The sequence below is a fragment of the Danio rerio genome, chromosome 5 (assembly GCF_052040795.2).
Source record: "Danio rerio strain M-AB ecotype USA chromosome 5, GRCz13ab, whole genome shotgun sequence".
NCBI lineage: Eukaryota > Metazoa > Chordata > Actinopteri > Cypriniformes > Danionidae > Danio > Danio rerio.
The window spans coordinates 9,420,571-9,444,111 of record NC_141025.1 but is presented as its reverse complement, the minus strand read 5'-3'; the positions used below and the strand labels follow the sequence as shown (position 1 = coordinate 9,444,111).

The 23,541-nt window shown below is 36.4% G+C and overlaps 2 protein-coding genes across 4 annotated transcripts in view; one reads left to right on the top strand and one right to left on the bottom strand.

Moving 5' to 3' along the window:
* The window catches only part of tnksb (tankyrase, TRF1-interacting ankyrin-related ADP-ribose polymerase b), a 318,296-nt gene extending 298,797 nt beyond the window's left edge, over positions 1 to 19,499 (bottom strand). The window contains exon 1 of the mRNA XM_087252593.1: positions 19,378 to 19,499. The gene's annotated coding sequence lies outside the window, so the exon portion shown is untranslated. The remainder of the gene's footprint in view (positions 1 to 19,377) is intronic.
* The window catches only part of mybbp1a (MYB binding protein (P160) 1a), a 54,538-nt gene extending 32,287 nt beyond the window's left edge, over positions 1 to 22,251 (top strand). Inside the window, exons 15-27 of one of the 3 annotated variants that reach the window (XR_015489944.1) lie at positions 892 to 1,040; positions 2,823 to 2,984; positions 3,068 to 3,190; positions 3,411 to 3,584; positions 8,904 to 9,061; positions 9,918 to 10,052; positions 10,313 to 10,364; positions 10,447 to 10,578; positions 12,487 to 12,555; positions 12,648 to 13,458; positions 14,007 to 15,930; positions 16,027 to 16,151; positions 21,248 to 21,832. Coding sequence is in view for 1 of the 3 variants with exons in the window: in NM_001002042.3 (NP_001002042.3) it covers positions 892 to 1,040; positions 2,823 to 2,984; positions 3,068 to 3,190; positions 3,411 to 3,584; positions 8,904 to 9,061; positions 9,918 to 10,052; positions 10,313 to 10,364; positions 10,447 to 10,578; positions 12,487 to 12,555; positions 12,648 to 12,761; positions 15,832 to 15,930; positions 16,027 to 16,151; positions 21,248 to 21,584 (1,829 nt within the window). In the remaining 2 variants the exon portion in view is untranslated. 3 annotated transcript variants of the gene reach the window in all.
* The last annotated feature ends 1,290 nt before the right edge of the window (positions 22,252 to 23,541 follow it).

Here is a 23,541-nt window from a genome sequence, read left to right as displayed (position 1 = left end):
AATTGTTAAACACCATTTTAAGGTCAAAATTACTAGCCCCATTAAGCTATATTATTTTCGATAGTCTACAGAACAAACCATCATTATACAATAACTTGCCTAATTACCCTAACCTGCCTAGTTAGCCTTATTAACCTAGTTAAGCCTTTAAACGTCACTTTAAGCTGTATAGAAGTGTCTTGAAAATATCTTGTCAAATATCTTAATTTATTCATGATAATTTCTTTTTTCTATATCATTGAATGATTCCATTATTATATTTACATCTTCCTATGGAGAAAAAAATTCAAGCATTAAAAATAGCAAAATACATATAATATACATAGGCATACTGATTAATTTTGTATAATTTGTGTAATTTAATTGTTGAATCCCATAGCAAGTAAAAACTAATTGAACCAATTATTAAATGTTGAAAAATGAAAAAAAAAATGATCAAAATTGAATTAAATTTTACAAATTAATACATTTTATTTTTTTTATTATTTTATGATCATGTAATTTTTTTTTCCATAGCATTCAGTGACTCGATTAACATTGTTTTTCAACTGGCTATGGTGAAAAGAAAAATCCAAAATACATATAATAAATGCACATACATGTGTTGTGTGATTTTGTTTAATTTGTGTGTTTCCCATAGCAAGTGGAAAAACTGTAATCAATCATTAAATGTTATGGACAAAAAAAATCTAAATTCAATAAAAAAAAAGCTTAAAAATAAAATGAATATATAATATATAAATATAGAGTGCTTAGAGTTAAACATTATTTTATATTTTTTGACAAATTATTTAATTAGTGAAACAAATAGTTATTGAATGGGACTGTTCAATGTTTATGTACTGATTTTGTGAGTGTGTGTGTGTGCGCGTGTGCATGTGTGTGTTTCAGCTGATGAGCCGCACTGGGTGGAGGTGATTGTTGAGATCCTGTTGTCTCTTGTGTCTCAGCCTAGTCGGCTGGTTCGCAGTGTGTGTAAAACTGTGTTTGGCCGCATCTGTCCTCACCTCACACAAGCAGCCCTGAGCTCCATCCTGAATGTAAGAGACTGATGACTGGTTCCCTGCAATGTTTGAGTGTTATTTACATACTGTCAGGGGTGTGATGATAGACTCATGTCCCGAAACGATACAAATCACACTAGGGCTGCACGATATTGGAAAAATCTGCATTGCAGTATTTTGTTTTGCTGTGATATATATTTTTTTCAGTATAGTATTAATAACTTTGTTTATATATGAGCAATATCACACGAGTAGCAGTGTAATATGGCTGTATATCGGCACTGGTGGGAGGCGTGCGTTAGCACGAGGCCGCAGTGCCCCCACCAGTGCCGATATACAGCCATATCGCACTACTACGAGTGTGATATTGCGTTTAAACAGCAGTTTGACGGCATAATTGTGTATATAAAAACAAAATCTAACATGGAGAGTCTCAAAAACCCTTTTGTTTGAGGAACTACTTTCTTCCACGTTGGATTCAAATCATAAGCTGACAGTTAAACAGCTGAGCAAGCATCTTTTAAACTTTAGATCTGTAGTGTCTGCTTTTTGCTGGCTGTATGTAGGCGGAGTAAAGGCTGATTTATACTTCTGCATCAAACGCCGGCGTATGCTACGGCGCTGACGCATAGCCCTTTGCCGTCGCCGTCGCTGACGTGCACCTCTCAAAAATTGTAACTACACGTCGCTCAAAATGAGCGAGTTTGAGCCACTTGTACATCCAGGAAGCGTTTAGGAAAAGCAAAACAGCAGTGAAGAAACTCGACACAGAGGAACATTTACACCTCACTGCCAACTAGCGTTTCGGAAGTGTTAATTCAGACCAACAGAGACAGCGCGCAGAAGTATAAATGCACAGCTACGCGCATTGCATGCGCCGTGGGTTACGCTGGTCACTTAACGCAGAAGTATAAATCAGGCTTAATACACAAAGGGTAAAGAGGCTGTACGGGTGCTGATATTACTTAAATATATCACTGCTATCAGCCAATCAGATTCGAGAACCAGACAGAACTGTTGTATGTATATATATATATATATATATATATATATATATATATATATATATATATATATATATACACATAGACACATATATACATATATACATCAGACGGCTCACCGGTTTGACTTTCAACTCGAGCACATTAACTCTACAGGTGCCTGAAAGTTAGATGTAAAGCTAACATTAATCAGATTCACTCTAGTGATCAACGACTAATATATATTAGTGTATATATATATATATATATATATATATATATATATATATATATATATATATATATAGTTGAAGTCAGAATTATTAGTTCCTCTTTGAATTTTTATTAGCCCCTTTAAGCTTTATATTTTTTGAGTCAACAGAACAAACCATCATTATACAGTAACTTGCCTAATTACCCTAACCTGCCTAGTTAACTTAATTAACCTAGTTAAGCCTTTACGGAGTGTCTAATAATTCTGACTTTAACTATATACATCTAAAAACAATTAAGCCTGTAATTTATACGTTATTTCATTTGTGTTGGTAATTCAGTAACATTTAATAAAGTTGTTTAATTAAATCATTTTGTAAGTTTAGTTTCTCTTTTTGTTTAGTATTTCAACAAAATATTTCTTTAACATTAATTCATATTACAATTTTATTTTAGTAACTTTTTTTTCTTTAATATTTAGTCTATAATTTTTATTTATTCATCTGTTTATTTTTGCACAAATCATTGAATAAGTATAGTATTGGTATAAATAAAGTAAGAAATATAAAATAAGAAGGTCTGTATTGCTTCTTGTTGATATTTCGAAACTTTTTCATTTTAGGTTTTGGACCCGAACAAGGATGAGGATGAAAGTGGTGTTGTGGTGACAGATGACAAAAAGAGAAAGCTAAAAGAGGAGGATGATGATGATGAAGAAGAAGATGATGATAATGATGAGGGTGATGATGATGATGATGATGATGAAGAAGAGGGGGGCGAGGAGGTGAGATGAAATATATAATGCCATGAGAGAAAAAAAGTATCAACAAATGTGCTAAATCTCAAATCTCTCTCAATTTATGTCAGGGTGAAGAAAGCTCTGATTCTTCAGATGATGAAGAGGAAGATGAAGCCATGGAGGAAGGACAAGAAGTGGATCAGAACTTCCGGTTGGAGTTGATGAAGGTTCTGCAGGGCCAGAATGCTTTGGTATGATGTTTTATTAGACTTTCTTTATTATCCACAAGTGGAAATTACTCTGTGGCTTCACATAATTACATTCAACATAATCACATACAGTCAATATTAATAGCCTTCTTGTTTTTGTTTTTGTTTTTTTGTCTTCAAATATTTCCCAAATGAGCAAGGAATTTTTTGCAGTATTTCCTATAATATTTTGTCTTGAAAAAGTCTTATTTGTTTTATTTAGGCCACTGAAGAGGACGGCAGCGATGACGAGGAGCTGGATGATGCAGCCATGATGAAGCTGGACGGGAGCTTGGCTTCTCTCTTCCTGGAGCAGAGGAAAAAGATCCAGGCCAAAAAAGATGAGAAGGACAGACTGAACAAGGAAAAGGGTCTCGTCCGGGACTTCAAGATTAAAGTAAGGTTGATTATTACACAACTGGTCATTTTGTTACTGATAAAGGGGATTGTTCACCCAAGAGTTATAATCCTTTCATCAACCACTCTCCTTTAGAGTTTCTTTCTCCTGTTGAACACTAAAGAATATATTTTAATGAAAGCAGAAAACTTATAACTATTGCCTTCCATAGAAGGAAAAGCAAATACTATTTAAGTTGATGGTTATGAGTAGGACCAGACGGAATTTGCAGACATTTTTTGCTATTTCTGTGCAGATTTGTGTTAAAAATTTGCTGATTTATGCAGAATTATTTTGGGAGTATCATAACTAAAACCTTATTATATGAAAAAAAAGTAATACCTTTTACCACTTTTATTTAATTTTTACAATGCAAATCCAATTAGATCCACGTTATTTGATAAACAAAGCAAGTCTCTCATATAATATATCTACTAAAACAGTGGTTCTCAAAGTGGGGGTCGGGACCCCTTGAGGGGTCGCGGAACAATGAAGGGGGGGTCGCCTGTTGATTTCCAAAAATCTACTTATTATTATTAGGCCATAAGAATGACCATATTTTATCCATAACCACCCGAAGAGGAAAAAAAACTGTCGTTTATAGTTATTATAGTAGCTTATTTACTAGTTCTACTGGATTGCGACCCCTGGGGTAAATACATTATATTAAAGACAGCAATAGCGTCAGATGCAGCAGATTGATTTCATAACACCAGGTTAAACTTTCTGGCCCATTTACAGCACTGACATGCATAAAAAAAAATTAAACGAAAAATAGACTTGGATCTATTGGTGTGTGTGTGCGCGCCATTGCATGCAAGTTTTCTGTATTTATAACCACCTCAGAGGATATTGGGGGTCGCGAGTCACTGGCATTGTTATTTTAGGGGTCGCGGGCTGAAAAGTTTGGGAACCCCTGTACTAAAAGACAGAAAACATTACTGTACAAACTGGATTGTACATAAATCAGATTAACATTGTCATATTATTCAATAATATTACTGTAATTAACTTAAAAACTGAATAAATATAAATTTACACACATTTACAGAAGTAAACAAACAGAATTAATGATGGGCTAAAAATCTGCAGAAATCTGTGCGCGCAGATTCAGTGTGGGCCTATTTATAAGTTTATAACTTTCTTTAAAATGTCTTATTTAGTGTTCAACAAAATAAAGAAACTGATTAAGGTTTGGAACCATTTAAAGGAAAGTAAAAAGTGATCTATTTAAATTTTGGGGTGAACTATCACTTTAAAGAATATTACTTTAAATAATGCTAGGCGATAATTCAATAACGATAATCATCACAATATATATTTTTTGATAAAACGATAATGACAGTTCGATAGGGGTGTCAAAATTAATTGTTTCTTCGGTGCACTGCGATGCAGATGGGGACAATTCGATATCAGTTCAGTAAAAGATTATAACCGGTTATTATGTACTGACGTCATTTATCTCCTATGCGTGACGTCGCTATAGAATACTATGGCGAAGGAGGCGACGGCGAGTAAATAAAACGGTAGATAATTATGCACAGTTCAACTGCTTGTGAGTTTGCTGGACTGCCTTTCACTGACACTGAAGAAGGCACAAGCACATGAGCCGCTATTTCACTACTATGGAGAAATGCTGTAAAAATCCATCTCTGCCCCTCTCTCTCTCACTTTAGACATTTGACCCGCTGGCGTGTTTGTGAGGTAACTTTTTCTTTCCTCTTGGCTGTTAAAGCAATATTTGTGCATCCTGACACTTGCCTGAGGTGCGAGTTTTCTCCACCGTGTCTATTACGGATTACCTGCGTTAACCTCGTATTATGCGCATATAGACTGTAACCATGGCTGATCTTCCCCTTCACTCATCAGTGAACGGCTCTTTCATTTCTAAAGCCAATCGCAGCCCTTTCTGTTGAGCAGGTGAAGAATAACCAATCATAGGGGTGTAAGACCTCGCTTGACAGCGCTCAAAAAGCAAGCGGCATAATATTTACGTTAGTTTATTTGCTATAAATGCTCCTTCTGTCTTCTGTGCATGTGTTGGAGTTTTGTTTGATACATTCAGATAGAGTGTTTTCTTTGAACAGGTCAAATTAAAGATACAGTTCATATATCTGACTGCTGTATTAAAGGACATATAAATATTATTATATTTATAGATTTTAATTTTAAAAATTCTTGTGTTGTGAAAAAAAAAATCTAATTGTGTGTGGAAAGAATCGTCAATGCACCGAGATATGGAATTGAACAGAATCGATGGCATGATAATCATAACCGAACTGAACTGTGAGACCAGTGTAGACACCCCTACAGTTTGATAATTGTTCGATAATATTTACGCACTATGCGTAACGCAACCTGCCCTTCCGGATTCCGCATGCAGAACAACTGTACAGCCATTCGGTGTTAGTTGCACTTGGAGGAGTAAGAATTTATTTTTTTATAAAAGTTCAGAGTCACAGACATTGTTGACAAGAAACGACACTAGACTTCAGTAGTGTTGAGCTACTTAGTTTTTTGCAATCCGACACAAAACAGAGCAACGTGCAACAGAATTCGGCTCGAGCCCAACAAGTACATTTTGATTGACAGCTTTTTAAAAGCCCGAACCCATTTAAAGCCTGACATTATCTAAATGTGCACAGGCACACAGCTCTCATGCCTTTTTTCATGAAAGAATCGTTTGAATGTGTTTGAATATAATTTATTCATGACAAACGTAGACCATAGGCCACTTGGAAGTTGGAACAAAGAAATAAATTAAGTCCTTTGCAACATCGTAACATCTCAGCACCCTAAATAGGCCTGGGTACAGACACTTAGCCTGTAAATTGGCCAACACACCAATGAAAAAAATGATTTCTGAACCACTTAAACTCTGCGGACCCGGTACCGGGTCCGTGACGTCATCGACTTTTGCGTTCAGATTTAAAGGGCTTGTGTTGCACCAGACCCCCGTAAGTGGTGTCGTTTGAAAGTGTAGAATCTATATTTTATGCACATATGCATCACTTTGGCTTTTATTCTACTGTTTAAAAGTTATTTACACTTAAATACACAGTATTTTGGATACCCGAGCTGGGTATTTTACATTGGTTCATTTTCATATTTTTTTATATGACACATGTACAAGTTATAGCTCAAATGAAAGCTCTTGCCGGTGCTCATTCAGTTCTAGCATTCTTTTTACTCAATTATATTCATATGCCAAACAGTTGTTGAATGAATTGTGGTGTTTCCATGGCGCAGAAATGTAAACAATACATTCATGATCGATAAGCAGCCCCAGATAGCACAGACAGCTGTCATCTCTTACCTTATGCTGTGCGCTTCAGGGCCATTCTCCTCTGTTTTTGAGGTGATGTGCATAAGTAATCCTTTTATATGTCTTAGGTGGTCCAAACACAGTGAATTATGTTTGATCAAACAAAAGAATAGTGAAATATGTAAACAAGGATCGGTCTCTGTGGCTTGTACAGCACCTCTCATCAGTTGGAATGCAATAACTTTTGCATAGATTATGGTAGAGAACTTTTTCTTTTTTCCTATGATTACAGACATGTGCAGGAACCACTAAAATTAATTACAGCACGCTAGACCACACAGAACCTAAAAGGTACACTTTCAAATTTGAGTTTATAAAAAAAATACAAAAAGCACCTCTTTTTTTAGGTGTTTATTATAACACAGACGACATATACAGTTATTTTAAACACTTTCAATAGTGTTTTATGAAAATTCAAAGGGTTTTCTATAAAATGATACCAAATTTTTGCATTTACACCTCTGCATGTGGATTTGGGAAGCTTTTAAATTTGGGTAGGCAAAATCCAGGCGGAAATCCCCAAATAGCAGCAGAGTTTAAGTGGTTTACCAATTAAATTAAAATAAGTTATAAATTATGATGGGTATTTGGCAATAACTAAATTAAGATAAAAGCAGGATTTGCTTCGCCACTTCTCTTCATAATGGCATTAAGGTGATGGTGAAGCTGAATATTAAACGATTAATGCCAACATTAGCCTGTCTACATTATGATTTTATGATTTAATTGATATTTAGTAATAATTTGAAAATCCTTTACTCATCAAGATTAGGCTACGTGTTTTTGTGAAGGAACATTATTGAATACACTGTAAATGGTCCTGCGCTCACTGAGCAGGACTGAACACACTTTCTCTGCTGCTGCTGCTACTGGCCAGGATGCATGCTGTTCTGGCTAATTTAGCAAGTTTTGAGTAGGATTGTTTGTTCATCTACCACCAGCCCAGAACATCCATATCATTATCCATGACAGCGGTTTCAATGTAGCGAATGACCTCGTCATCTTCTTGTCATCATCTGTAAATCTCCCTTGCTGTAAATTGCTGTTTAGTGCTCTACCGTAATACGCAGTGTATGAGCGACCGCCAAATTACCTTGGTGGCTAGAATGACCGTTCTTATTGAACTGGCAAATTTTGACAGCAGTCAAAATTCGCCCTTTTTGACTTCTCCGTCATCATTTGTTTTACCTTTGCAGGGAAGGATTTTATTCTTGTAACAAACAAAAACATTAATTTCTCGTGTTAATCCAAATTCATCACATGACTGTTCATTTACTGCGTAAGCCCAAGCCCAATCCGACCCCGTCTAAAATGATAGAAATTAAGCCAAAGGCAAAGATCTTGAGCTCTAATGTGCACTGCAAACTGCGCAGACGACTCTTGCCATCAAAAGCAGGCAACACCACAAACCTTTATCCTTTAAAACAACGCCACTGTTATGAAGGTGCTAAGAAATTACAGACCCAAACTAGTGTCAATAAACCGGTGCAACTACCCAGCAGAGTTTCATGTCATCATTTTCGAAAGCCGTGCCTTACGAGAAAAACCCCCTGAAAAGACAGACGAAAGATATGACAGACAACACAAACTCAATGAACACTTGATGCTTGCTATAAACTGCAGGCTGCATTTTATAAGGGCATTTGTTACGACATTGATAAGATCTTTTGTTGTCAAGCTTGTGTTTCCTTTTTAATATTAAGATATTTGTTTTTAAATCTGTAATACCACTATTGTCCCTCATGGACGATCAAACAACCAGCCTTAATATATTTAAAGGATATAATCACAGAGGAGAAATCACACTCTCAAGACAAAATCTTTAAAATAACAACATACTAAACAGGGAGAGCATGCAAACTCCACACAAAAATGCCAACTGACCCGGCCGAGGCTCGAACCAGCGACCTTTTCATGCTACCCACTGCGCCACCATGTCACTATAAAATGCTATTTATAAATCATTTGTAAAATAAATGAAATGTTGATTTCAGGTTCTGGATATGGTGGAGGTGTTCCTGAGCAAACAGGCCTTCAGCCCTCTGGTTCTCGGGATGGTGGAGCCGCTGCTGAGCGTGATTGAGAACGGGATGAGCTCTGAAAGCAGTCAGCCGGAGCAAGACTACCTGCGCAGGGTAGCAGACATCTTCAGGTGAGAGTGTTATTTTCATGTGTGCGTAAAAGCATATAAATATTGATATACATCTCACAGATAGAAAACATGAATATATGGATATAGATATGCTATTACAGGGCTCAAAATTAACCTTTTTGTTTGATAGCACAGGTGTTCCTAACTTAAAAAATGTAGGCGCATCAGCCAAAATTTTGCCGCACCCAAAAAAAAAAAAAAAAAAAAAAAAAAAAAATATATATATATATATATATATATATATATATATATATATATATATATATATATACACACACACACACACACACACACACACATGTATATGTATGTATGTATATATATATATGTATGTATATATATATGTATGTATATATATATATATATATATATATATATACACACACATATACATATACATGTATATATATATACATATACATGTGTATATATATGCATGTTTGAGGAAAATATGTCTCAACGAAATCCCTTTATCACAAGGAAAATGCATTTTATAACATAACTGAGTTACCAAAAAGCCATGGAGCGCTCACCGGCCCTGCCTGCACTGCTTGACATGGATGAATCTGTTAACGATATAACTGTGCTGTTCTCACGGGTGGTGTGTGATATTGCGCTGATGCTTTTGACATCTTTTGTACTGTACTTTATTATATGCATACGCAAGATTAATAACAATACCGGCCTTTTCATGAGTAGCGATATTAGTTTACATATAGCTGCCACTCCGATGGCAAACAGCATCTAGTCACTAACGTTTTGTGAAATATCGCAAGAAACATGCTTTTTATTTTCCCCAATAGGAAGATATTTCTATTTATTTATTTAAACGTGTACCTCTGTCTCTGATTGGCAGGAATCGGCTCTGTCGTGGGAAATTTTACTGCAAGGAAATTGACGGCCGAGAGGCGGAACTTCATGAAATGCTGGAGCGTCTGATTGGCCGAGCCCAGAAACTGACAGACTCATCTGTGGCTTTGTACTACTTTAGGTGAGGACTCAATGATATTGATTTATTATTTAACTGCATTTAGTATTGATTAATATTAATATTGGTTTATTAATTAACTGTATTTAATATTGATTAATTATTTAATTGTATTTAATATTTATTAATAGTAATATTAATATTGATTTATTAATTAACTGTATTTAATTTTGTATTGTGCAAACTCTTAATTTGTCTATTGTAATTGTCTAAAAGCATCGTCTAAATGACTGAACGAGTGTGTTGGTCTTCTGCTTTTCCAGTGCTGCTCTCTATGTGCTGAAGGTGTTAAGAGGGTCTGTGGTCGATCAGGAGGTAAAATACAATATCATATTGACTATGTTAATAATCTGCAAGCACTGAGGCTGATGTAATCTATTTATTGTATTGAGTGCAGTTAAGTACTATGGGTAAAGTGGAGGTTGAGAGAGCGACGACATGCTTAAAGAATGCTTTGACGTCATTTATGACAAAGAGAAAAAGTCCTCTGACCGGAGCCATGTTCATTGACCTCTTCAACAGGTTCCCCGTGAGTATAAACCACTTCACCAATCAATAATTTTTTTTTGGGCAAAAATAAAATAGTTTCTCATTCTGCTTTAAAGAGCTCTAAGTTAGTTGTGCTGCTGCTTCTTCTTCTTCTAGATATTATTATTATTATTAATATCATTATTAGTAATTTATTTATTTATTTTCTATCTATAATTTCTATTTTTTCTATTTTTTATAATAAATATTTTCCCATTCTGCTTTAAAGAGCTCCAAGATAGACGTGATTTATTTTTAATAGCATTAATATCATTATTAATATTATTATTTTATTATTTATTTATTTGTTTGTTATTTTTTATCTATAATTTCTACTCTGTTAAAAAAATCTTTTCCCATTCTGCTTTAAAGAGCTCCAAGATAGACGTGCTTATTATTAAAAGTATTATTATTATTTATTTATTTATTTTATATATATATTTTTTAAATCTATAATTTCTTTTTTTACCCTTTGTTAAAATTTAATTTTTCCATTCCGCTTTAAGGAGCTTTCGGTTAGCTGTGCTTATTCTAAATATTATTATTATTATATTATTAAATTTATTGTCATATTTTGTTGTTTATTTTTACACTTTGTTGCTCCTTTTGAGTATTTTGAAAAAAACTAAGCAAATTAAGAAATAATACTTGTGTAACGCGTTTTTCTGTATAATAATACTCATAATAAATAATAATGATAATAATGTTATCTTTTCACTTTACCACATAAAGTAGCTTTTCTTAGTTGTAGATAATAAAATTATGAAATAAGAAGAATAAAAAACCGGCAGCTAGCTCTCTGCAACTCTCACATGGTCGCCCACTGAAGCTAAAGCAGGGCTGTGCACTGTCAGTACCTGGATGAGAGACCACATGGGAAAGCTAGGTTGCTGCTGTAAGTGGTGTTAGTGAGGCCAGCAGGGGGCGCTCAACCTGCAGTCTGAGTGGGTCCTAATGCCACAATATAGTGAAAGGGACTCTATACTGCTCAGTGAGCGCTGTCTTTTGGATGAGACGTTAAACCGAGGTCCTGACTCTCTGTGGTCATGAGAAATCCCAGGATGTCCTTCGTAAAACAGTTGGGGTTTAACCCCTTTTGCATGCTGGTCTCTGGATGTCATGGCCTCCTAACCCTCCCCATATCATAATTGACTTCATCACTCTGTCTCCTCTCCACCAATCAGCTGGTGTGTGGTGTACGGTCTGGCGCTATATAAATGTAAGGAATTATTATTATTATTATTATTATTACTACATAAAATAATGAATCTTTGAATGAAGTTTCCACTTTCTCCATTTATATAATTTTTTAATATCTAATTAAAAAAAATCATTTAAAGAGTTCTGACTCTCTGCTTGATGATGAAAAATAAATAACAAATATAATTATCCGTATAAAATAACTGCAATACAAAACAATAATATTAAAAATAACAATGATACAAACATAATGTTGTCAATAATGTTATCAAATATTACACTAGGATAATTGCTTTCATAATTGTAAAAACATATTTAATATGTATTATCACAGTTTTTTTAGCTTGTTTAATACAAATAAATTTTCGTTTTTATTCAAATAAAACTTTTGCCTTTTTTAAAACTAGTTTAAATCTAATAAAGTAGATTTAAGGGCTCTGATTTTGCTCTGCTTGACGAATAATTTATAAATAATATAATTATCTAAAAAAACACAATATAAAACAATATTATTAATAATAACAATGATACAAACATTGTATTGTCAATAATGTTATCAGATATTACACTTTGACAATTAGTATCTGATTGTGCAGTTGTACAACATATTAAATATGTATTAATTATCATTAATAATTTTTATTCTTGTATTATTATTATTATTATTATTTGTTTTTACATAGTCTCTTGATTTGTGTTGTGTTTGCAGGTGTTGTGTGTGAATCTGATGGACACGGCGTTGGAGAACATTACAGCTGGACTGAGGGACCATCAGCAGGTGCATAAAGATTATTGACATGTGGATTGAGTTACTTGAATTGTGATTTTACTGTCTTGTGTGTTAAACACATTTTTGTGTGGCTGTTTCAGGGTCAGGCATGTTTCATTATGCTCAAAGCTTTGCAATGTAAACATGTGAAGAACCTGATGACTGGTGAACAGACCACTGAGCTGTATAAGAAGGTTGTGGATCAGCTCACTAAGGTAGACTCCACTGAGCTCTTTATAAATTCTTATGAGTTGTAAGTGTATGTCATGACACCAAATACATCAGGTCTTTAGTTCCAGTAAATTCATTTTTAAAGTTGGGGATTTTTTTTATTTGCTGGAACCATTTATGGGATTAATTATCTTTAAAACTAATATTATGAAATGCAATCTTCGTGGCGGTTTTTGTTGCCTGTGCCTTTAAATGTAAATGAGTTGTTTCTCCCCACCCACCATTCCCATATGTCAGATGCTAATTAGGGCTGTGCAATTAATCGAAAATCCGATTTCGATTTCGATTATGGTTTCTAACGATTATGAAAAACCATTCATCGAGATAAACGATTATTGCATCTTATACCAAAAGCGCGAAAGACCGCGTGCTTGTGTGTGTGTCAGCATTCGGTCTCATTCGCACACTGAGACGAGCAGAGGAGTGCAGACATCTAAAGTAATCTTAACGTGAGCGCTTTAATGGTCAAATATGTGTCAAAACGCGGAGATTTGTGATTATTTATATTAACCCTCATTTGCGTAATAAACAAACGAGTTGAGAATCAAAAGACACACGAAAGAGAAACCATTAAAGTGACAGTGCGAAATGCTGCCGCCTGTTTTATCATTAATCAAACGACGAGAACATCCCTTACTGCTCCTGACTGAAGGATTTTTGTAGCTAAAGTGTTTTTCTTAAGTCTGATTTATACTTCTGCGTCAAGCGACCGGCGTAACCCACGGCGCATGCAACGCGTGTGGCTGTGCATTTATACTTCTGCGCGCTGTCTCTGTCGGTCTGCATTAACACTTCCGAAACGCTAGTGGGCAGTGAGGTGTAAATGTTCCTCTGTGTTGAGTTTCTTCTCTGCTTTTTTGCTTTTCCTGAACACTTCCGGGATGTACAAGTGGCTCAAACTCGCTCATTTTGAGGCAGGAACCGGCAGACGTGCAACAACTTTAACTATGAGGTAAACACAAAACAAAACTTTACATCCGGAGCTCCTTCACGGGACTCCACACTTGTAAACAATCGCTCGCGCCATTCGCGCGGCTCTCGGTCCCGCCCAGACTCGTCAGCGCTACCAAGCCGACCAATCACAGAGCTTACGCTACGCGTCGTTGCGACGTGTAGTTACATTTTTTGAGAGGTGCACGTCAGTGACGGCGACGGCCACGGCGAAGGGCTATGCGTCAGCGCCGTAGCATACGCCGGTGTTTGACGCAGAAGTATAAATCAGCCTTTAGGGTGAACAGGCTTAAATCACAGTTTGGTTATATTTTTAGTCTATTGTATTTATTTCTCTTTCCTTTGCAGGGTGGAAGATAACTGTATATTTATACAGTTAAGGTCAGAATTATTAGCCCTCCTGAATATTAGCAACCCTTTTCCTCCAATTTCTGTTTAATGGAAAGAAGTTTTTTTTTTTTACGTATTTCTGAACATAATAGTTTTGATATATCCTGTCTAATTACTGATTTCTTTCATCTTTGCTATGATGACAGTACATAACATTTTACTAGATGTTTTTCAAAATACAAGCATTCAGATTAAAGTGCAATTCAAAGGCTTAATTAGAGTAATTAGAAAAGTCATTGTATAACAGTAGTTTCTTCTGCAGACAATCAAAAAATATATTGCTTAAGGGGGCTAATAATATTGAAATAAATTTTCAAAATAATTAAACCTGATATTTTTCTAGCTAAAATAAAACAAATAAGACTTTCTCCAGAAGAAAAAAATATTAGAGGAAATACTGTTAAAATTCCTTGCTCTGTTTAACATAATTTGGGAAATAGTTATTTAAAAAGACAAAATTCTCAGGAGCGCTAATAATTTTGACTTCAACTGATAATCGTTTTGAATAATCAGGATTAAAATTATGACCAAAATAATCGTGATTACGATTTTTTCTAAAATCGAGCAGCCCTAATGCTAATGTAGCAGAAATCCAGTTCAGACTCGAAATATCAAGTGAGGTTATTTAATGTATTTGTTGTGGAGTTTATTCAAGCCTTTCTGCAATGATGAGTCCACACAAATGACGTTAAAATGTTCGCAGTGCACACACACCTGTTAAAAACGTTTTTTGCATGTCTACTTGCGGCATGTGTTAAAGAATACAAGTCAATATACACTGCTGTATGGATATCCATTATGCTACTGTACACTACCTGACAAAAGTCTTGTTGTCGATCCCAGTTGTCGACCCTAAGAGCAACAAATAATAACTTGACTTTTAATTGAAATCATCAAAAATACTGCAGAAGACTTATTGGAACCCGCATAAACCCTCCAGTTTGGTGAAGGAAAAATCATTGTTTTGGGGTTGCATTCAGTATGGGGGCGTGCGAGAGATCTGCAGAGTGGATGATCAACATCAACAGCCTGAGGTATCAAGACATTTGTGCTGATCATTACATTACAAACCACAGGAGAGGGCAAATTGTTCAGCAGGATAGCGCTCCTTCTCATACTTCAGCCTCCACATCAAAGCTCCTGAAAGCAAAGAAGGTCAAGGTGCTCCAGGCTTGGCCAGCCCAGTCACCTGACATGAACATTGTTGAGCATGTCTGGGGTAAGATGGAGGAGGAAGCACTGAAGATGAATCCAAAGAGTTTTGATGAGATCTGGGAGTCCTGCAAACACTTTCTTTGGCATTCCAGATGACTTTATTAATAAGTGATTCGAGTCATTGCAGAGATGTATGGATGCAGTCCTCCAAGCTCATGATGGAGTCAGACACAATATTCAACTTGATATTCTATACTATACATTTATTTCTGTTAAATAAGACTTTTGTCTAAGCAAAGTCAGACATTACTGTCCTAATTAAATAATTAAAAATCAAGGCATGGTCATATTTTATTCTGGTAAAATAAGCGTATTGTATTGGTGCCCTTTAAAATATGATCACATTTAGTACAAGCACTTGTTCTTTTATGTTAAATATGCTGAATAACTATGGAACATTATTTCACTCAAATTTAGAATTTCATTTTCACAAACATTTTGTAAAGAAATAAAGTTTGCAAAAAAAAACATCTCTAATAAACGTTCACTATTTCGCAGAGTTTGGAGAATGTGCAGTGTAAGAACAAAACAGCTCATGATAAAGTGGTTAAGGCGCTGGAGCTCTGTCTGCACGTCGTCAAAATTGTTCTTAATCAGGTAAGGAATCGCTAACCAAACCTTTGTACATGTTCATATGTAAAGTACACTTCCTTTTTTTAAAAACTTTGTTATTGTGTGTGTTATTTTGAGCAGAAGATGCGAGTTAACCTGGAGCTCCTGCAGGATGTTCTCGCATCCATGAACGCAGAAGGATGCCTGGAAAAAACAGGAAAGCTGGAGGACACGTACTGGAGTGTCATGAGATTGTTTGGCGTTATGTAAGTCATAAATATTTCTTTTGATTCTAATTTTGAGATATACAGTGCTCGGCATAATTGACTGCACCACATTTTGAACATGAGTATTTGTATTCATTTCTCAGAGAATATAGGCAGTGTATTTAGGTGCATTTAAACAAAATGTATTAAAATAGATATATTTATTCAAATAATTTAGTTACCAAACATATTTAGAAATTGAAAGATAATATGATTTAATTCAAGCAAAACATTGAAAAAACAAAATTACAAACTACAAACTTTCAATTAAATTATCCCTTTTTTTCTCTTGATTTTTTTTTTTTCCGTTATTTTTTATTTTTAATTTAATATTTTTGTATAAAATATAAATTTGGCTGTACTAGTTTTTAAACTGTGATCTTGTCAAAAAGGTATTTTGTTAGATGAGCTCCAGATTTGGCTTCAGTACTGACTAAACTAGTGTATATGCACAAATTTAATATTGTAGAGCTTCCTATTGAGAATATGAATTTAAAAGAGAGATTTGTGAGGGGTGTATGGACAATGGCTGACTGTTTCAGCCCTTAAACCTTCAGGCTTGTTTTAACAACACAAAATGGAAATAAAAGTATATAAGCCGAACATATGAAAAAGTCTTTGCAAATATTTTTGAGCAGATTTACAAGTTGGTTAATCCCCAGGTGAATCCTACTTCAGCACATGTTGGTGTCTGCAAGATTTATGAAAACTTTGGCGGCTGTGACTGTGATCAAAACGGTCTGGAACTGTCTGTGCATTAAAAGATTGAGTTCTGTTTTCTTAAAAGAGGAGGAGCTACTATGTCCAGCCCTCTACATGTTTAGTTGAAAAAATGCACATTTCAAAGCACTTCACGTGACCTTTAAGCTCTGAATTGATTAAGGGTGCTTTCACACCTGCCTTATTTAATTTGGTTGAATCACACAAGAGTTTGTTTTTCCTCTTGGTGCGGTTCATTTAGGAAGGTGTGAACATAGCAATACTCGAGTCCGCACCAAAAACGGACCAAAACAGCATACCGAGACCTGCTTGAAGAGGTGGTCTTGGTATACTTTCAAACGAACCCTGGAGTGGTGAGAATATGATCCGAACCAAAACAGACCAGTACTGTGCCTTTTGGACTAATCCAGCTGCCATAAGCCGATGCATTGTGCATTATAGGATATGGAGGAAAAATATTTGTTGACAGCGCTTTACCGACAGAGAAAGAGAGGGAAAAACATTCGTTGGTAATATTTCCGCAAGATGACCATGTCGCAGTTTAGCTAAATTAGTTCACGCCGCCTCCTAAAGTGACGAGCGATGCATTAAAACATTGTTGTCCAGCTGCAGCCGCGCTTCATTCTCAAAATGTAGAGTTTGTCTAAAGCAGGGATGCAATCAGTCAGCGCAGTCGTCCCTCCAAGGTAAAAAGTGACATTTTTGTGTCTGCCAGTTTGTTTCCTTATGGAGTTCATTGGCATTTTCCCGCACGTGAATTCTGACCAATCGATAAGCAGTTTAGGAAATATGTTCAACAACATCTGGCCAATGAGAGATGTGGATTTTGTCAGATGACTGCGTTTTGGTTCTTTTCAACTGGTTCGGACCAAAGCCAGCAGTGTGGTGTGAAAACAACCCAAAGACGGCAGAAAATCAACAATGTATCATTTATTGGCCTTGGTCCGGACCAAATGAAGCGAACTACAGATGTGAAAGCACCCTAAAACCATCATATCAAAGCTCTCACAAAATGGCTCTAACATTAAGTGCATATTCTGAGGAAATTACAGTGTTTTTTCTGACATTAGATGCATTTAGATCTATTGTAGGAGACTCCAACACACTTTTAAAGGGCCATGAACCCCCCTCTCCACTCCCCCCGTCACAGCAGTTTGAAAAAAGGCAGGAAAGTGGGTGTGTCAAGCTCTGTTTAGGTTGGAGAGTCGAGGAGGGGAAGACATGTCACAGGAATTAGCATTTAGAAAGGCAAGTAAGATACATTAGGAGGGTTAGGCAAAAAAATACCCTCTAACCTTGCTCTTGATTAAAGCAAAGTGAGACAGGGAGAAAAACAGCCCAATCAAGCACACGGACAAGACACAACATTGACAAATGGGATGGGAACAGGGGATATGGATGTAGTTCGATGAGGGCTGGCAGCTGCCTGGTCCTGCAGCCATGGAGGCACTGGTCGCAGACCGCGTACCCCCTCCAGAGGGTGAATGCACACGAAGGTGTTTGGATGAGGGGATCGGTGGTGATTGTTTATCTGTGGTTGCGTGCGTAAGCCTGTTGACTCGAACAGGTGTCCTTGATGGGGAGCAGGAATTTCAGAGCGTCTCTGTATCTTGCTATGAGTTATTTTTATTTATTATTTACTCTCTTATTTATTTACTCTCGCTTATTACAATTTTTTGCCAAATTATAAATTTGTGGACTATAACTGCAGTTTGGCACTTCACTTTCATTTAGGAGCATTTGCTGGATGCCTCCCATGACAAACCAGATATTGGATGCAAGGAACTGCTGGACGAGTGTAGATTTAACGGAATGTTTGATAATGCACGGCGAATGGGAGGGAAAAAAAACTCTGCGTTTTTCTGTAACTTGCTTTAAGATGCACTCGGTCAGTAGCGTCAGAAAGCCGTGTGTGTAAAGACTATCCTGTCACAATGCTGCAAAAATCCTCCACAATGGTAATAGTTTGATTACAGTGTTTACATGTCGTATATTCACGACTTAAATTGAAAGGGGATAGAGCCTTTGCAGTCGCTGCTCCTCGTTTGTGGAACCATCTGCCACCGGATATTACAAGTGCTTCTTTTCTATTTTTAAGTCTAGACTTAAGACACATTTTTATTCTGTTGCGTTCTCCGCCTTTTAATCTTTATAGTGGTTGTTGCTGTAATACTTTTATTCCTATTATTACTTGTATTGGTATTTTTTTACTCTTTTAGAGTGTGTGCTATGGTTTTGTTCAGCACTTTGGTCAGTGCCAAACTGAAGTAAATGTGCTTTTTAAATAAACTTTACTTACTACTTACTTACATGTTTACACTCGGAGAGCAGCATTTACAGCAGATCTTTAAGTCCATAATATTGCAGTAATATTAACGTACTGTAAACGTTAGTAACTTTGAAATCGTTTGACTATGGTCTGTCTTTAAACACTGAAATAGTACTGCTGACAATACAAACTAACTTTGCCATCTGAATGAACAAACAAAGGGCACTGATCGCTTACTTAGGCCCCGTTTACACTAGTGCGTTTAAGTTTTAAAACGGCGTTTTAGAATGAAAACGATCCGCGTCCACACTCGCGTTTTACCCAGCGTTTCTGAACTGCTCTCCGTCCACACCAAAACGTGTGGGTATGTTTCGTATTTTCACTGAAATTGAAAGGAGGCAGTTGTTATCGGCTCCGTTTTTTTATAAATATCCACACAGTGAAGATGACGCTCATATATACAGCACGACGCCTCAACATGTCTGCTGTCTAAGTTGCTAATATTAAAATGAAAATGGGCAGTTCCTTAAATCATGTTTACATTTTATTGTTGAGAAAGTGAAACAACGAAGCCAGGGTGATGTGAATGAAGTTATAAAGTACACTGTTCCCTTTGAAGATTTACCCGTGTCCTCGGTATAGTCTGCTTTTCCATATCAAACTGAAAAGAAGAGACTGCAGCCTTGATCAAACTTGCGAAGTCTGAACTTACACGGAGAGAATGTGTTAGGCTACTTAATATTCAGGAAAAGCCCCAATCAGAGAGGCGAATGTCTGCAGCCCCGCCTCCGTTTTCAGATGTCTCCGTTTTCCATCATCCACACTGAGACGGAGCAGCAGCGTTTCAGAATGAAAACGGCCTCTCCAGCGTTTTCGAAACGCTCCGTTTTCGGCGCTCGAGAACTCCGGCGTAGTGTGGACGGTTGGCGTAACCGTAGCAAAACCTATGCGTTTTCAAACTAAAACGCATTAGTGTAAACGGGGCCTAAATCTGTAGATACAGGACAATCAACACCAACTGTAGCAGCGTCTTTTTTTAAAAGAAGACAAACGGCAAATCTGGGTTTCACCATTTCCAGATGCGGAAAGCTCTCGGGTAAAATTGTTCCTTACAAATGTATTTTGCCGTGTGTCGCGTGTACTGTAGTCCTTACGTGAGTCCAGCTGCGCTCTCATAGCAGGGAATGAAAACAAAACCTTTGTTGCAGCACATTAATAAACACAACACTGATGACCCGTGTCTCCAAACTATTTTCTTCTTCCACTTGTTTTGGCAACACAACGTGGCGTCTCTCTGCCGTCTGAACACTGTAACAGGTACAAACAGTCTTCGAAGCCATTGTGCATATTAATGAAGTTGCAACTCAGACACAATAGAGCCCGCTGATTGGTTTGAAATTAATGCTGCACACTCAAATGCGTCACGTTGTACTCACCGGTACAGGCGTCCAGTCTACACGCTGGAATACACATGAGAATATAATCGGCGTGACGCAGCTTCAAAAATTCGTTTCAAACTGGAAGAACAAATTTGCTCGAAATAACGGGAAAACAACCAATTTTCCCTTTTTAATGAGATATATAATAATAATATTAATAATAATTTTTATTTATATAGCGCCTTTCCAGAGCTCAAGGACACTTTACAAGGAATGCAACAAAAAGATAAACAAACATACATGAAGTCAAATATAACAAACTGGAATTACACAAACAAGACCTAAGAGACATATGAACAGAGTAGTGGTGGATCAGATAAAGTAGTCAGTTTGGCAGATCAGAAGCGAAGCATTCAGAAAATAAGTGAGTCTTAAGTAAGGATCTGAATTCAGAGATATTATTAGCAGAGCGGAGTGAGAGAGGTAGAGAGTTCCAGAGTTTGGGTGCAAAAACACTAAATGATCTGCCCCCCATTGAAGATATGTGTCCTAATAGAGTTTTTAGCAGCGTGGGACACATATACGACTGTCAACAGCTCAAAACATGTGTTTTGGTGTTTCGTGACTCTTTAAAACCTCATATGACCTGCTTTTTGTGATAATTGTTAAATTGTTTTACTTTAAGTTGTTTAAGGTTGATTTTATAATGCTCTATCTGTTTTATTCAGAAAACCAAAGATGGAAAAGGTGAAGATGGTCCCAGAGGCAGAGCAAACCGAAGAGACTACGAAAAAGAAAAAGGGTTTCCTTCCTGAGACCAAGAAACGCAAGAACCGCAAGAAGCCCACCATACTGGAGGGCAAAGAGACGGAAACACCTGTGGAAAAAACACCTGAAGGAGCATCAGGAGAGGGAAAGAAGAAGAAGAACAAGAAGAAAAACAAGAAAAGAAAACAGCAAGCAGGAGAAGAAACACAAGATCAGCCCACACCTAAGAAAGCCAAAATGCAGCAGCAGCAAAAACAAAAGAAGAAAAAGAAGAAGAAAGGAGCTGATGGGGAATAATTGGACAATATTAAATGATAACTGTATGTTCAGCGCAAGACTGATTACAGAAGTGACTCTGTAGATGGTTCCTGTTCGTTTCTCTGAACAACTGCTGTTCGTAAATGTGTTCAGAGAGATCTGTGAAGAGAAGAAGCTCAGTTTGTTGTTGCAGCATATTTGTATTATTGACCTATTTGTGATTTAATTGCATGAGGCATATTTTGTAAAAGCAAGAGGTGAAATACTAAAAGGCGTTTTATTCTTAATGTGTTTGTGTTTTTAATGATGTGTGAAGCGATTGATAATGACTAAATGGGTTTTAGTCTAATTACACCTAACAGTTATATAAAATCTTTTTTTTTATTAGCCCCTTTAAACTAAAGGCTAAATTTTTTTCAATTGTCCCCAGAACAAACCATCATTATACAATAACTTGCCTAATTACCCTAACCTGCCTAGTTAACTTAATTAACCTAGTTAAGCCTTTAAATGTCACTTTAAGCAGTATAGAAGTGTCTTGAAAAATATCTAGTCAAATATTATTTACTGTCATCATGGAAAAGATCAAATAAATCAGTTGTTAGAGATGAGTTATTAAAACTATTATGTTTAGAAATGTGTTGAAAAAAATTCTTTACGTTAAACAGAAATTGGCGAGAAAATAAACAGGGGGGTTAATAATTCTGACTTCAGCTGTGTGTGTGTGCGTGCGTGCGTGCGTGCGTGCGTGCGTGCGTGCGTGTGTCTGTGTGTCTGTGTGTGTGTGCGTGCGTGCGTGCGTGCGTGTGTTTTGTAAGCAGCAGCGTACACTGCTTTTGTTTTAAGTATTGTTTGGACAGATTATTAACAGGCCTAACGTTAACCGTGTGCACGTGATCATTCTTTCATTCTTACTCAACGGTATGTTTTTTCACCTGCTTTCTTTCTTTTTGCCTACAGTTATTTTTATTTTTGTTAATATGGTTTAATTATCTTCTTTTTTTTTTTTACAATAACAGTGCTTTAATATGGATTAACTCCCCATTTTTTTGTGTAGTTAACTGGTGATCTGGCACCTTTAGCCAGGACAGATTGCGGTGCACATTTTAGATACATGACAGTAGTTCTTTTTTTTTATGTAATGTTTTGTTGAATTAAAAAGAGCATGCATGCAGTTATATTTGGCTTGTTTTGACACATTGTTTAAAATTTGTGGCTCAGAAATAATTGTTTTTATTTTTGGTGTGGTCAGAGATAAATTTGGTAAATCCTTCATTTTGAGCCCTAAAAAGTCATGTAAAATAAAAACTAATCGCAATGCGAGACATTTGTTCATGCACATTGAGCGAGCTCATACACAACACACACAAAAAGTGAAATAAATGAGAAGGCATGTAGATGAAACCCAAATCTAAATCAAGTGATTTTAGCATGGCAAAGTCAAATTTTTGCATATAAAATATATTTTCCCAACAACAAAAGTGTGGCTAGCAAAAATGGCGAGTGGCTAGTAAAGTTAGAAATCTAATAGCCACAGTGTCTGGTGATCAAAAAAAGTTACTCAAACCCTGCTCGTGTTTACTGTTAAACCTGCTCTGTGTACTTTATCTTTTTTGAAAATCAATACCCTGCTAAAAAATCCAGCTTAAACCAGCCTTGGCTGGTTTTAGCTGGTTGACCAGGCTGGTTTTAAAGGGGTTTTGGCCACTTCCAGGCTGGTTTCCAGCCATTTCCAGCCTGGTCTTAGCTGGTCAGGCTGGGAGATGACCTGCTAAAACCAGCTTGACCAGCCTAGCCAAGCTGGGAGTCCAGCCAAAACCAGCTATATCCAGCTTAAACCAGGCTGGTTTTAGCTGGATTTGGCTGGTCATTTTCCAGCCTGACCAGCTAAGACCAGGCTGGAAATGGCCAAAACCCCTCTAAAACCAGTCTGGTCAACCAGCTAAAACCAGCCAACCAGCCTAGGCTGGTTTAAGCTGGATTTTTCAGCAGGGTA